This window comes from Amphibalanus amphitrite, unplaced genomic scaffold, assembly GCF_019059575.1.
Source record: "Amphibalanus amphitrite isolate SeventyFive unplaced genomic scaffold, NRLGWU_Aamphi_draft 000104F_arrow, whole genome shotgun sequence".
Taxonomy (NCBI): Eukaryota; Metazoa; Arthropoda; class Thecostraca; order Balanomorpha; family Balanidae; genus Amphibalanus; species Amphibalanus amphitrite.
Window position 1 is genome coordinate 96,643 of NW_024881599.1, and position 15,552 is coordinate 112,194.

Consider the following 15,552-nt stretch of genomic DNA (forward strand, 5'->3'; position numbering starts at 1 on the left):
GTACAGGCCATTCCGAGCGGCGCGGTGGGACAATGACGATGGTGGAGCTTGACATGTATAAGAGTTACATAAAAAGAAAATAATCGGAAAATTTCGGCCAGGGAACAGGGAATGTTTGGAGTACGTACCCCTGGCCGTTCCCGTCCCTCTAGCAGCGCCTGCGGCCCTCCGAGAGACCGAGTTTACAACCGACCTACCTTGATTAAGTATCGGTTTTAATAAGACGCCAATTCAGCCATGTACCCAGACGAACTGATGCACAGTCGATATAAACTTTTGCCGATAAACTTGTGTTTAGTTTTATTTTGACATTCATCATTGCTCGAGTTTTGCAACAAGTTCACACGAGGTAACTGGAAACACGATTTTAGGTATAGGTACCTTAGGTAAGTGCCTGATTCTCTATGACGAACGGCGTCTCACACTCGTTAACACTGGCATCCAACTGACTGGCAGGGGAGGGGTCACATTTACATCAAGTAAAACATTACAAATATGCGCAAATAGTAAATACACACGTGTAATTGTAGTGTTCACGTTTGAAAACTACTGACGCATGCATTCACTGTGCATTCATAGGTACACGAATAAGATCCAGCAGCTGTCTCCGACATACAACTGCTGAGGGTTAGTGTCGCGTTGTCACAATAAAACTCCGACATATACCTACACTCAGTTATACTCGTCCTATTCAGTGTATTCACGGCACACACATAAGACTATCGCCTTTATTTAGAGCAGCGATCATGACTGGCCACCACACACCCGACAATAGTTAAAATCAGTTATTCTTGCGCTCACTCATCCTAAGCATCCTGCTCCAACATTCCATTAGACATTAAAGCTGACAGATAATGACATGACATACCGGTCGTAGCGCTCTATTCCAACCAAACATTGACCGTAGTTGTTTTGTCACCGCATCCCATCTCCTCTCGGACCTCTTGAGACCGTTTGTAGGTAATAAGAATACCCCTGGCCGGGGACCGACATTGCAATGTCGACAGCGCTCAGGACCAGTCCCAGTTTTGGCGACTCACCCAAGCTGTGATAGTTTTGGGGTGTAGAAGCTGAGGTTCCAGCTCAGATCCAACTCCCTGCGTTCTTTGCGTTCCAAAAAGCGCAGCCTTCGATCGTCCGGCTCCTGAGCTGTTCAGATCCAAAGCGTTTCACTTTTCCATCCCATCGAACCCTCCTGCTATTTATAATATACGTATTCAAGTTAAGCCTGCCTATCCTCCCTCCGAACAGCCAGTCTTCCTCCAAATAGACAGCCTGCCTACCCTCCCTCAGAACAGGCAGCCGATGCCCGCCACCGGCTGCTCGGGGGGCGCTGTGGCGTCCGCGGCGCCCCGCTGCAGGATGGCCGAGGTCATCTGGGCGGCGTCGCTGAGCAGGCGGGCGCTGTGCTCCTGCGCGCGCGCCCGCAGCGCTGCGATACTGCTGCTGCGGAAGTCGGGCCCGGCGGGCGGCTCGGACTCGGCGGCGCCCGGCGGCGGCGGCAGGCACAGCTCGGCCGACGGCCGCTCGTCACCGCTGCCCGGCAGACTGCCCGTGTCGTCGTCGGCGACGTTTTTCAGCTGCTCGGCGGCCTCCATGGACTTGCGGTGCATGCCTGGAGACAGAGGAGGAGCTGAGCGGCCTGTGCTTTGGAGGTTGAAGTGTCGTTATCTATTACTTACGTGAACCTGGTGGCTATTTCGCTTGAACACTCGAGAGTTAGAAATTGATCGAATTGCCTCAGAAAGAGGCACTTTTGGACTCCGGTCATCCGTTTATTGACAGCGGCCGAGAAAGGGCCGAGAAAATTTAACACCTGAATGTATATGAAAACGGACATAATGAGGGCCCCACCCCTCCCCTCAACATTCTTTCTCTCCCGTCGCCCGGCGTACCGAGCAGCCAGGGCGCCGGACAGTCCTTGTCCTCGCTGACCGACTTGGTGATGGTCTCGGGCAGCGGCAGTGAGTGGCGCACCATGGCACCGTACAGACCGTACTCGGCCATTATCGTGGAGCGTCCCCACGTCTTCTCCGTCTTCCGCCACTTGGCGCGCCGGTTCTGGAACCACACCTGAGGACAGAGAGGGGAGGGCGTCAGCGGCTGATTGTGCGCGAAAATACTTTGAAGAAGAGCACCACGTAAAAGATATGTATATGTGTGCAGGATAGTTAATGACACTGCCTGTGCTCTGCGCCTTTCTGTTTGTACGTGTATTTTGACACTGTCGTCAAATCCCTCTCCCTAATGAGAAACAAACAGGACAAGGGCGTCGCTGCTGCCGCCGCCGCTCGCAAAGCCCGGGTGCCTCGTGCGGCGTCACATCTCCACCTCCTAGCGGACCGCCCGTCGCTGGAACGTGCCGCGTGACACGTGCGGCCACGACGGCACGTGGCGCCGATAATGGCGTCCCACGGCGGCCGACACGTCGCGCGTCTCCGAGCGGCTGAAAACAGGGTCTCGTTAGGGGCACTAACGACTCACTGATCCTGTGTCCCGGCGCGCCGGCAGGCGGCCCGTGCCGATATGTGGCCTCGTTACCAGTAATCAGTGTATCGCGCGTGATCCGTCGGAAGAGACGCCGAGAGGAGGTGCGGAGTGACAGCGTCTCGCTCGGCAGTAACTTTATTATTGAGGTCAATGGGCGATTTTATTATATAACTAACACCAGTTAACACGTCTTGTCCAATTTTATGCTACCACTTCGCCATAATGAGGTAATTCGCACCGCAAGCAAGTCCTGATTTAGTTGAAGTGTATTTTGTTTATTGGCTTTAATGAAAAACTTTCTTATTCATATATTGCAAGTACAGACACAAATATAACCTGTAATACCTAACTTAGATAATGAATTTTGCCCACAATATATCGCGTAAGCAGGATGACACCGTCAGCTATAGGAAACGCGTTGCATCTTCCCTTTTATACCAGCACCACTCCTTCCTGCGTAGCCTACTAACCCCTTTGCCTTCCCTTCCCAACGGTTAGAACAGGCCTCCATCGAACACTGACCATTATTGGTGGCAATTCCCTAACTGGCTCCACTCCGAGGAACTCGCCAATGGATTGACTGGCGGTAGGACCCGGCCCGCGTCCCTCTCGTTCTGAACAGGGAGCGGGGATGATCCGATTACTATTGAGACGTTCCGGCCCGGCGGACCGATGTCCTCACCACACGGTGGACAGCTGGTGGGTCGTGGGAAGACCGCCGACATATTGTCAGTGGGTGACTGTGCCGCAGAGCATGCTGAACAGTGAAAAGCCTGTTTTTGGAGAGGATGGCTTGAGATTATCGTCATCGTGAGACGATCTTGAGCCATTGCGCCCTAAAACTAATGTAATCCTTATCGATCAGCATCGTCTAGCATCACTACACCGGCCATTTTCTACCTTTCAATAATGTTTTACGCTGAGCAATATTCAAGCGAGAGAACCGAAATACTTCTGTCAGACAAGTGATGAATTCAACGACCAATCTTCTTGAACCAGTAACTGTGCCCATGATGTGTGCTAGCAGTCGGGTCGCAATAAAACACCAATAATAATGCCTCAATATCAGCCTGACCCTTGATCCTCTCGAAGGGATCCATTCGGAGCCTGACATGCCTTACGTACTCTCCATTTCCCGCACATCGGAGGCGCTTTACAACGTTTCCAGTCACCAGCCCCTAGCCCCTGGCGCCGAAGCGGTTTTGGCACCAGGGCGCGGCGCGGCGCGGCGGAAACCCCGCAGAGTAACGGCGGCTAATTGTTATTGGATTGCCTTGTGGACTGTCCCCGGGGGCGAGGGGCGGAGATCGGCCCCCTCTCAGTGCTGACTGCTGACGCCGGGAATCGCTATCACTGGGTGACCACGGCTGCTTGCTCTGAAGTGCGAACAGACATGCTCAGTTGTAGACAGGAGAGAAACATCGTTTTGGTTGGACATATGTTTGTCGGAACACAAAACTGAACATACTCCGAAACAGGGCATTTTCAAATGGATCTAGGTGGTTTTTGCCAGGCACAATTTTTCCGGAAAATAGTATCGCTACCCAACGGATGCCGGTAGGTATAATTACATGCATATATAAGCCCATTAAAGGGACTATCCCACCTTCTAAAATGTTGTTAAAACCAGTTAAATTGTGCCCGACTTTATAGATTGGATGACCAGGAACACGGTTCTGGCATTTATTTTTCATTAAACATCTTAGGCTTCCCATATTCCAAACACAAACTTTCAAATATGTGACGTCACAGGCCAGCCCAAAATTACCTCCTTCCCCAGGCCACATTACCTACTGTCATAAAGCTGATTCTTTTTACTCTGTAGGCACCACAACAAAGTTCAGACCAAGTTTTAAGCGATTTTTCAACGAACAAACCCATTTAAATCAGAATGACTAAACGAGGTGACGTCACACTAACGGTCGCTCCATGTTGAAGATAGGGCCTTGCGCAGTGAAGAGTGTTGTTACCCAACTCAGAATAATTGTAATGTGCCATCGATTGTACCTTTTACCGCAACCGTCCCTGTCGATACCTATGTTAGAAGGCTTGCCTGAGTTACTACATAATAGTCTTCCATTTAGAGAAAAATATCTATCAGTAATCAAAATCGTTAGGTATGCTGGTTCTGTTGCTCACCCCTTATCTACAGGCTACAGCATCGGCGCGGCACACGTCTTGGTGATTCCTGCTCTGTTCCTCCTGTTTCGTTTTTTAGCCGTCAACCTTGAAATTTACCACTTTCCTAACAACTCAACAGGAAAAAATGGAACGCGATATTTGGGAAAAATGTGTGTTTCCGAAAAGTTTTATTTCTTCTTAAGCAGTTTGAACAAAAATAGAAGTCATTTCTCATTTGAAACTACCCCAATTATCACGATATGATAGTGCCCAATATTGGCAATGTAGGTGGCAGCACCGTCGACTGCGACTTTTTCGCTGTAACTTCGACCTGCCCGAGCCTCGTCAAATCGCATTTTTACGCAAAACCAACTGCAGGGCTAGTGTTTTGGCATGCTCGCGCCAGTTTATATCTTTGTCCAGGGGCGTCGACACCGGTCCGACTTTTCCGACTAGTCGGACCACTTTTTCGACTAGGCGGTGCCCTGCTGTGGCTCGCGGGGGCCCCTGCTGCAGACCGCGGGGGCCCTACTGCGGCTTGGGGGGCCCTGCTAGAGACCGCGGGGGCCCTGCTGCGCCTCGGGGGCCCTGCTAGACACCGCGGGGCCCTGCTGCGGCCCGCGGGGTCCCCTTCTGCGGCCGCGGGGGGCCCCTGTTGGGGCTCTCGGGGGGCCCTGCTGCGGCCACGGGGGCCCCTGCTGCGGCAACGGGGGCCCCTGCTGCGGCAACGGGGGCCCCCGCTGCGGCAACGGGGGCCCCCGCTGCGCCTCGCGGGGGCCCTGCTGCGCCTTCGCGGGGCCCTTCGCGGGGGGCCCCCCACCGGTGGGGGCCCCCCGAGAAAAAGTCGGACCAGTTTTCCTTACGCGTCGACGCCCCTGTCTTTGTCTAACGCGAATCTGCGACTATCGACACACCCTATTGCGCAAGGCCCATTTTCAAATGAAGGGAACGAATTTCTTCAACACCAAGAGGCCGCGGGGGTTGCAACCTAGATACCTAGATAGTGGTTTCTGAACCTCGCCGCAAACTTGGCTATCTCAACTCAAACCCCATGTTAAAGGTGGGATAGTCCCTTTAACACAGAAGACGGTCTTTACCTAAAAGTTCGTTACTTAGGCACATTTTTTAGGCAATTATCTTGAAGGTAATTAAGTTTTCCCTTTTACCAACTATCCATCTGCCTATAGCCTTGCATCTATAGAGAGTTGGGACTCGTCTAGTCAGCAAATGATATCATGACAATCGGAAAGGACAGTTCATTCAGATTATCCGACAGACAAACCACAATCACTCGGGTCAGACCACGATAAATCACCGCGCTGGTAGTGATTGGCAGGAGTAGGACCATCGGCTTCCTCCCGGTCTATGGGTCCTGTGTAACCGGCGATGAGCGTGTAACGTGATTAGCGGTTTGTCACGGCTCGTTACGGGCGGGCCAACGCTATAGGTGGGCCCATTTGGTAAACGGTGGATGAGATGTCGGGAGGATGGATGTACCGACCAAGTGAGCGTGGCGGGACTCGGCTTTATTGGGGATCCTCCCTGTCTAAGTCTGATGGATGCTTAGAAGGTACGCCCTCAGGGCTCATGAGCTAGATGTTCGGCGCCCATTCATCCATGCATTCATTCATTCAATCTATAACTTACGTTTGATCCACAGCTTTGAAGAGGTTTCTGGCTAATTGAACCAAACAAAGCACCTGGCTGGGGGACAGCGTGGAAAATCGTGGAAGAAAGAGCTGGAAAAGTTATTTTGGTGAAGACTTCAACACGATTTTCCACATTAGAAGCATATCATGAATATGTGGAAAATTAGAAAATTAGAATTAGAAGCATATCATACCGTTCACACCTGGGTACCTAGAGTGTGGGCCCAAAGGGCTGCCGTGTCAGTTTAGGCGTAAGCCATTATCTTGCAATGTCATTGCAATGCCCATTGCAATGCCCATTAGGAGTTTATTTCGTAAATTCAGGCCACAATAAGGTTCATTTTTAAAATCGTCCGATCAATGTAACAGATGAATGGCCCGGTCAGCGCCGGTGCCCACTCCCATCATGTGCATATGCATGCATGCATGCCGGAGGTATGCACACAGACAGGAGCGCTGTCAGTTTCGCGTGTTGTCGCTGTTTGCACGGTAAATAGCCGCCGGGGAGGGCCGGGCCACTTCATTAGGCTGAGCACTTTGACGGGTGGCAGAGGGGGAGGGAAGGGTAGAGTGCCGGTGTACGGTACCGCTGTGGCTGTCCCCCGCCGCCGTCTGTAAAGACGTCAGAAATAAGGAGGGACAGCTAAAAGGTCGTCGCTTCAATCTAGGCTTATGATATAGACTTGCCTTACCGACCACAATGTGTAGAAGAGCAAATCTCTCTCTCTCCTCTCTCTCTCTCTCTCTCTCTCTCTCTCTCTCTCTCTCTCTCTCTCTCTCTCTCTCTCTCTCTCTCTCTCTCCCCCTCTCTCTCTCCCTCTCCCTCTCCCTCTCCCTCTCCCTCTCCCTCTCCCTCTCCCTCTCCCTCCCGTCGTCGGGTCGATGGTAGTCGCTGTGCGCCCACTCCCACCTCCATAAGGGGCCTCCTCGGGCTAATGCAGCCTGCCCAGCCAATATGGCGGGTCAGGTATCGCGCTCGCTAATGGCCGTCCCAAGGAGAAAGCCAGCCGCTCTTAGTAGCTGGACACAGCTGAGAAGAGGAAGGCAATATAAATGGCATTGGCAACCTTTTTAAGAGAAGCAAACTAAGCAATGAAAATGTGTCCGATAAATGTGGAAAGAGGTGGGCAATGCTTTTCTAACGCTTTTCTAACACGTATTTTATTGAACAGGATCTTCGCCTCCGAGAGCCCATACTCTGAAATTTTTACGAACATCGATGGGTTAGTCTAGGGCTAGGCTGGAATCAATGTGCCCCAATTCGCTGCCAAGTATGGAAAACATAGCCCGCTGAACGACTGCTCCGGTTGTTTTTCAATAGAAAAACACAATTCTAACGAATAGTGTTAATTCTAACGAATTAATAGTGTTAATAGTGTTAACTAATAGTGTTAATTCTAACGAATATAGCTGTGCTTCAAACAGGTCATCGCAGGCCTTGTACAGCGGAAGACAGCATAGCCCGCCGTGTTCGCTCCAAGTGTGCAGACGGGGACATCAAGGCCGCCCTTAGAGCGCTAACGTCCAACGAGGACATCGTCCATCCGACCAGCGATGTAATCCATGCTCTCAAAAGTAAGCATCCAAGCGCACCATCTGACCAGAACTTCCCTCCTGTGGCGCAAGATGTCAACACCCAACCGCTCCAGGTATCGATGAAGCAAGTCCGACTGGCCATAGAGTCCATGCCGACCGGGTCATCGGCTGGCTTAGACGGCATGAGGCCCCTCTATCTCCGCCAGCTAACTTCAAACGAAGCGGCAGAGCCTGGAAAACGACTCCTGTCTTCTCTAACTGCATTGGTGAACTTAGCATTGAACGGAAGAATCCCGGAGTGTGCTCGAGAAGCCTTTTACGGCGCGTCTCTTTTTGCACTTCGTAAGAAGGACGGCGGTCTCCGGCCAATTGCAGTAGGCAGTATCTACCGGCGGCTGCCCTGCCGGATAGCCGCCCATCATGCAGCCAGTCTCCTTGCCCATGAGTTCAGGCCTGTCCAGCTAGGTGTAGGAACTCGTCAGGGCCCAGGGGTGTGAGTTGGCAGTTCACGCCACCCGCGAATTTATTTCATCAATGGCTGGCACCTCATTGCCATCGGTTCTGGTAAAAGTTGATGTTAAAAATGCCTTCAACTCCGTTAGGAGGGACCGGATGTTTAAAAGTATCCTCTTGCGATGTCCTGAAATATACCGACTCGCCTTTCAGGCGTACAGCGCCCCGACTCCTCTCTTCATCGGAAGCCACTCCATCTGGTCCTGCTCCGGTATACAGCAAGGGGACCCGCTGGGCCCAGTCGCCTTTTCCCTAGCCGTAGACGAGTGCGCTCGCTCAATGAAATCACCATTAAACGTATGGTATTTGGATGACGCGACAATAGCTGGACCCGCTGATATTGTCGCAAGGGACCAGGAGAAAATTCAATGCACGCTACAAGAGCTCGGCTTGGAACTAAATAGCTCAAAATGTGAGGTCGCAGTCCTTGGGAAGCCCTCGGAAGAGCTTCATTCCTGCACTGTGAGGAAAATACAAGATGCCCTTCCAGGAATTATGGAAACTGCAATGGACCAACTAACTCTACTCGGCTCTCCTCTAGGCGAGGGTAGTATTTCTATTTGTCAAGAAATAGCCGCTTCTACGGTGAAGATGTTGTGCGACAGAATCCGCATGCTGGACGCACATACTGCCATCTTCTTCCTTTCTCACCATACGTCAGCTCCTAGACTACAGTACCTTCTACGGTCCAGTCCGATGTACAAGAACCTAACAGGATTACAGGCAATCGATGAACTTGTCAGATTGACACTCACTGACGTTTCCAACGTCGCAATCGGAGACAGGGCTTGGATACAAGCGTCTCTGCCCACTAGGCATGGGGGTCTGGGGGTTCGCTCGGTGGAGACCCTGGCCTTACCATGCTACATCGCTTCTTTGACAGCAGCTCCATCCCTCATCGCCTCAGTTATACCTACCATCGTGGCGAATGGCGCTACGCCCGCAGCTCTCGAACCAGCCCATGCCTCTTTCCTCGCCCGAACCGGCCTCACCACTCTTCCTGGTCCATCGGTGGCCGGACGACAGAGAACATGGGATGACGCGGCGTGTACCATCATCAAGGAAAGCTTATTGAAAGACGCAAACCAAGTTCACAGGGCGCGTCTTTTAGCCTCGAGTGAGCCACATACCGGTGCATGGCTGCATGCGGTTCCCGTGCCCAGTCTAGGCTTACATTTGGACCCCGAAACAGTCAGAATTGCTATCGCTCTCCGACTCGGCGCTCCCGTTTGCGAGCAACATGCCTGCCGCCTCTGTGGTGGTATTGTTGGTCACCTTGGGCACCATGCTCTATCGTGCAAGAAAAGTGCAGGCCGTCTCCCGCGCCACGCCCAGCTCAATGACCTGGTAAAGCGTAGCCTCTCCGTCGCCGGCATCCCTTCAGTTCTTGAGCCGGTAGGACTGGACCGTGGAGATGGGAGACGACCGGACGGGCTGACGACCTTTCCATTTAAATGCGGAAAGTGCTTAGCTTGGGACGCGACCTGCACGGACACATACGCCGAAAGCACAGTCGTTAACTCAGCACTAAAGCCGGGATCGGCTGCCCTGGCTGCAGAGACGCGTAAGAAGCACCGATACCTCACCATCTCAACGCAGTACTTATTTACGCCGGTTGCAGTCGAAACATCTGGAGTTGTTGGCCCAGCCTCCACTAGCTTCATCAACGAGCTAGGTCGCTTGTTGGTAGCTGCGACCGGCGAAAGGCGTGAGACGGCTTGGCTCTGGCAGCGTGTCTCAATGGCCATCATCCGAGGCAACGCAGCTGCAGTACGAGGCTCTGCGCCACAGTCAGTGTTTGACGCTGCCACGCAAGAGCATCACATCCCAACAGGCGCTTATGTGTCGCCAAGTCACACCAGCAAGCCTCATCACACATGCTCAAGTGCGGATGCGAAGTCCATTGCAATGTGTCCACGATATTCTTTTATGTCACCAGCCTCTGAACTGACCAGCTTTGGAACAGTCTCGGCTGGCCAGCCGAAGACCGCCCCAGCAGCACCAGCGCCTCGCCAGTCAGCAACCGGAGACGAAGGAATCTCTAGGACTACTTCGTTCCTCATTTCGAAAACCAAAGCAGCGTCTCTCCCGGCCGGTTCTGCTGGCCTAGAAAACCTCGGGAACACCTGCTACATGAACGCCGTCCTCCAGATACTCGCACAAACGCAAGCGCTGGTGAAATACATGGTAGGCGAGTTTCTCTATGAAAACACGAACAAGCAGCCGCTAAGCCAAGGTCAGGTGGCGACGGAAATCTCTCAGCTGTTTGAGGTAATTTGGTCGCAAAAGTTTCAATGCATATCACCTCACCGCTTTCGCAATGCAGTAAGTGCTCGTTGCAGGGACTTCGGCGGCATGGAAATGCAAGACGCGCATGAGTTTATAATCCTGCTACTTAGTTGGCTGCACGACGACTTGAATGCTGTGACTACGACTGGAGAACTGCCTCCCCGACCGCCGGCGGAAGGCCTCCTGAACATCAAGGCAGGCGAGGCGGCGTGGTGCGACTTCCAGCGGTACAACAGCTCGATAGTGACGCAACTGTTTCACGGGCTGCATAAGTCGACACTACTCTGCACCGGCTGCGGGTCCGAGTCGGTCACATTTGAAACATTCTCTCTGCTGTCGCTGCCGCTAGCGATAGGCAAAAGCAATCTGACTCAGTGTCTGGACGAGTACGTACGTGGCGACCTCATCACGGACTGGACCTGTCCAAAGTGTCAGTGTCGGTGCGACGTCCACAAGAAACTCGACCTCTGGTGGCTTCCACCCATTGTCATCCTCCACCTGAAGAGGTTCAGTTTCGCAGGCGGCACCGCGCGCAAGAACCACGCTCAGGTGACCTTCCCCCTGCGGGACCTCGACCTGAGTCGGCTGGCAGTTGGGTCGCACCCCAACACGTACAGGCTGGTCTACGACCTCTATGGCGTGGTAGAGCACCACGGCAGTCAAGATAGCGGCCACTACACAGCGTACAGCTTCAATCATCCCGCCGACAGCTGGTTCTTCATGGATGACTCTAAAGTGAGAGAGTGCTCTGCCGCCAGCGTTCGAGACGCCACCGCCTACCTTCTCTGCTACAGGGCCCGAGAGAGACACACCCCTGAAGGAGTTTTCACTGGCGATGATGGTGCCAAGAGCACTGCCCCGGCGCACGGCGAGTGGCGAACCGCGCTGGCCGGCAGTAGCACGATACGCGCTCCCCCACCCTCGCGATGGCGGGGCGGGACCGCCAGCAGCGCTGCCACGCGATTTGACTCGGCAGCCACGCGGACGGCTGACCTGGGACATGGTGGAGGGTAGGGGCCAGAAGGAGGGAGGGGAAGTGACGTGGTGACGGTGTGTGGGGTGACGATAATATTATGTTGCGCAACTGGATACAGCATTTCGAAAAATTGTCATAACTTTTGATCATGGATGTGAAAATATATTATTTTTGTTACAGGATCACTCGCATCGCAGGTAGCAGACTTGTTTATGCCGTCCTTAATGATTTACTAGATTTTTTAACGGTTTGCTAATTCCAATACCGTCCAACTAAGGTAGTGCGTGCCCGTTTCCAGCAAGGGAGCTTACGGTGTATTTAAATGATTCACTAAACGTACTGAGAGTAATGCAATGTATGGCTCAGAGCTGCAGTCCCAGAGGAACGATTCAATTAAGTTCACTGTTCCTTGGAGTGTCGTGGCTGCTAGACTTTGTGGTTATATGCAAGATAAGTAGCGTGTCCAAATTGGACCATGTCAGCAGGAGCACGTAAGTGCCCATTTCAGGCCGCCACCGACACTTAACGAAGTGTTACCGACGCCATCTTGTTACACGGATGCGATGAAGGCAGCTTCTCAAAGTAGGAATTAAATAAAGTTCTGGGTGAGGACTGGTTTGGTGGCACACAATAACCCATGTATGCTTTTTTGCAGTCTATTCTACATCGAGAAGCGTAGTATTAGATGCTTTAGCGAGGAAAAGGCACCAAGATGTCACATTTACAATATACTGGAATATAGTGAAATATGGTGAATGAAAATGAAATGAAATATAGTGAAATATAGCAGCTTGGAAATATACTCAGTGCTCGAGAAAGAAAGAAAATCGTTCGACGTTGATTAACTGATCATCGATGCTTTATTTACATACTTAATATCATAGATTAGCACAGTCGCACTTGGAATTCATGTCTTCTTATGTTGAGCAAATGATTTGGAAAATGTATTTGGAATGCAAATGATAAAATATATATTTCCCAGAAGCAGTAAAGTTCCTTCAGAACGCTGCTGCCTCGATATTATTGCCCCGTGACTGACTCCTCCCGACCATCCCGGTGCCAATAGACCGTCAATAAAGTGACTTTAAGCACCCATCGATTCCCGCCCGTTACCAATTAATCCCCCTTTGTGCCTACGCACCCATTTGGTGGGCACCTGTTGGCGACAGGAGATCTTTCATGAATGATAATTCGCTGGGGGAGCGGCAAAGGGTGCAAATATTTCGCCGGGGGCTCGGCCGTGAAGGGATTAATTTAACAGTCCCGAGTCCCATAGGAGGCAGAGTGGCGTTACCAGAACGCGTACCAGAACAGTTTTCGATAAGCTGCCAGATGGGTATGCCTACATTTTGTCGATCACTGAGATCAAATAGATAGGTCTACTCTCCTGTTTTAAACGATTCGGTGGCCAGGAAAACTGCCACGTTGCATTCCAGCTATTGTTGGTGGGTTCAGTTCAACTGAATATTTTAAATTCTCTTGCTATATTTATGTCTCTTACATCTGAGCAGCCAGCGTCACGCACTTCCAACAAATGTTATCTGTCACAAACGCAATTTTTTGCACAACCACAGCAACTTTTGGGTCAAATGCCCAACGCTTGCAGTAGTTGTCACTTGTCATACCTGTATTCGGTCCTCGGGCAGGTCCGTTTTCAGGGACAGCATCTCTCGGGCATAAACATCCGGATAGTGGGCCTCCTTGAAGGCCTTTTCCAGTTCCTCGACTTGGAAGCTGGTGAATATCGTCCTATTGCAGCCGAGAGAACGAGGAGGATGTCAAAACTACGTTATGTATCGATGAACATCGACAACGTTTCATAATTAATCTCACAGTGCACGAAGTAGCTTAGGCAGGAGCAGGATTACAAATATCAAAGAAATCAGACGTCAAAGACGGCAATACTAATACAGACATAAGCAAATACATGTTATTCCATTTACGACAAATGTTACCGATGCCTTCGTTTTTTCTTCTTTTTCTTGGAGTGTCCTACTTGATGGAAGTCGCGCCCCAGCAGCGTGTCGTGGTTTTCTAAATCTGCGAAGAGAAATGCCACTTGTCAGTTTGTGTTTTCCACGTCTTTTCTCGTCACTCAACCACGGCCACCACAAATTCGTCTTCAGTCGGTGCGTGTCTGACGTCATTTTAGCGCTGTGCGCAGCTGAACGATTCTGCCGATAGTGCTTTTACGCGATACAGGCGCGACAGATGTGCTATGCTATAGAACACTCATTTTCCCACGATATAACTCCTTTAGACGGACCGAATCGACATGGCGCTAAGGGGGACCATTAAGAAGGCCGCCAGCCAACTCTCTAACTCACTGGCTCCCCAGCTCACTAACTCACCTCGTTGCCGGTGAGTTGGGTGAGCGCAGAAATCCTAGTGCTCGAATGCGATTCGGTGTTTATACGTTATTTTCACTCACAGTAAGCTAAAATGTGAAGATCTGATTGATGGTAACCTCTGCGGGTGGCTTTTTGATGGTTGTGCATTTGAATCTGATTAAACTACTGTTATAGGTGGAGCCAGAATAAAAATATGAAATTTGCTGCGCGGCAATGTTTTGCATTTAAAATCAACTTTTTTCTACGCTAATACATTGGCTAATGCATTTGTGTGTTGTATCGTTTGTGAACGACAGATGTGTGCATTTTTGTGTTGCGTTCCTTGGAGAAACTAAGGCAGTTTAGACGTATACCAAATACCTGCTACCTATTAGGTGCCTAAGGCTTTGGAATTCGAGATGAAACATAGCGAAACTTCAGAGCTAGACAGAAATTGATTGAGAAGTTTGTGGCTTGTGCCACGTAACAGCCATTACAACATCGAAAGGTTCAAGATTGAGCTCCATTTGTGTCACGGAAAGAAAATAACCATTAGCCAATTCATCATCATAATGTTTGTACTTCTATAGTTGAAAAGTGTTTGGCACACATTGAAACACCAATGTACCTATATACAATATGCGCTATGTTTCGTCTAGTTTCGGGCCGTCATAGGGACAGAATTTCCATCCCAGCACCCAGTGGCCCGTGTTTCCCTTCCCCTTCTCCTGTCAGAAACATTCCAGTGCAAACATACGTGCATAATGTACATATGCACACATCATCCACGAATGCCCACTTATAGGCACCATCCAGCTAATGCAAATGTTCTGCAAACAACATCGGACGTTCAGTTGGTTATTAGCTTGTTTAAACAGCAATTTCCGAAATGAAAATGTTCTCAAACACGAGGACCATGGACCAAACGATTGATGGCCACGGATGACGATGAGGAAGCCATTGTCGGAGCTCTCTGCCGTGAAGGGTTGTGCCAATTGGAAGCATTAAATCAGCCGCAGTGTCAGTGCAAACAGCAGAACTCGCACGTGACTGGAGTTTTAAAGTATGCTACTTGTTGGACAAGTAGCTAGTACGGCTAGTACTTGGCTAGTACAGCTAGTAGGTGTCTAGGAAACCTATTTCCTACATGCCGGGGTATGTCTTAAGCACAGCACGAGCCGGGCAGTAAAACTATGACCAAGAAACTGTCGGTGTCAAAATGCCATGTTATTTGATAGGCCGGGCAGGAAACAAAAGTTTACTGCCCGGGTTCACTGCCCAAGGCAATGACCTCTGAACTATAGAGCTTATCGCATTAGCCCAGAGGTATTGACCCAGGGAATGTATAATTGACATCATTATTGCATGATATTTGCATCGTAAAATTAGAAAACTATCACTTTTGGTAAAGAATATCTGCTCTGCTTATAAAGGGCTTTTAAATATTTTGTATTGGATACAAAGCCAAAATTATGGTTAGATATGCGCCTATTAACCGAAATCCATTATCGCTTGTTGTCATATCTTCGTTTTATATGTACACCGTTTCCTTGGGCCTGAGTTTATTTATTTATTGAGGTATTATTTGATAGTTGTATAGTCCTTTCCTTGAAACAAACATGTAAAATATGGAAAATACAATGTATTT

The 15,552-nt window shown here is 50.5% G+C and overlaps 1 protein-coding gene across 2 annotated transcripts in view; it reads right to left on the reverse strand.

Moving 5' to 3' along the window:
- Positions 1 to 283: 283 nt before the first annotated feature.
- LOC122380666 (visual system homeobox 2-like) overlaps positions 284 to 15,552 on the reverse strand; it is a 33,443-nt gene continuing 18,174 nt past the window's right edge. Inside the window, exons 3-6 of one of the 2 annotated variants that reach the window (XM_043364031.1) lie at positions 13,530 to 13,614; positions 13,200 to 13,323; positions 1,896 to 2,073; positions 284 to 1,615 (exon numbers count right to left, since the gene is read on the reverse strand). In XM_043364031.1, coding sequence (XP_043219966.1) covers positions 1,290 to 1,615; positions 1,896 to 2,073; positions 13,200 to 13,323; positions 13,530 to 13,614 — 713 coding nt within the window. In that variant the 3' untranslated portion in view covers positions 284 to 1,289. The remainder of the gene's footprint in view (positions 1,616 to 1,895; positions 2,074 to 13,199; positions 13,324 to 13,529; positions 13,615 to 15,552) is intronic. The other variant, XM_043364032.1, reaches the window with a different exon arrangement.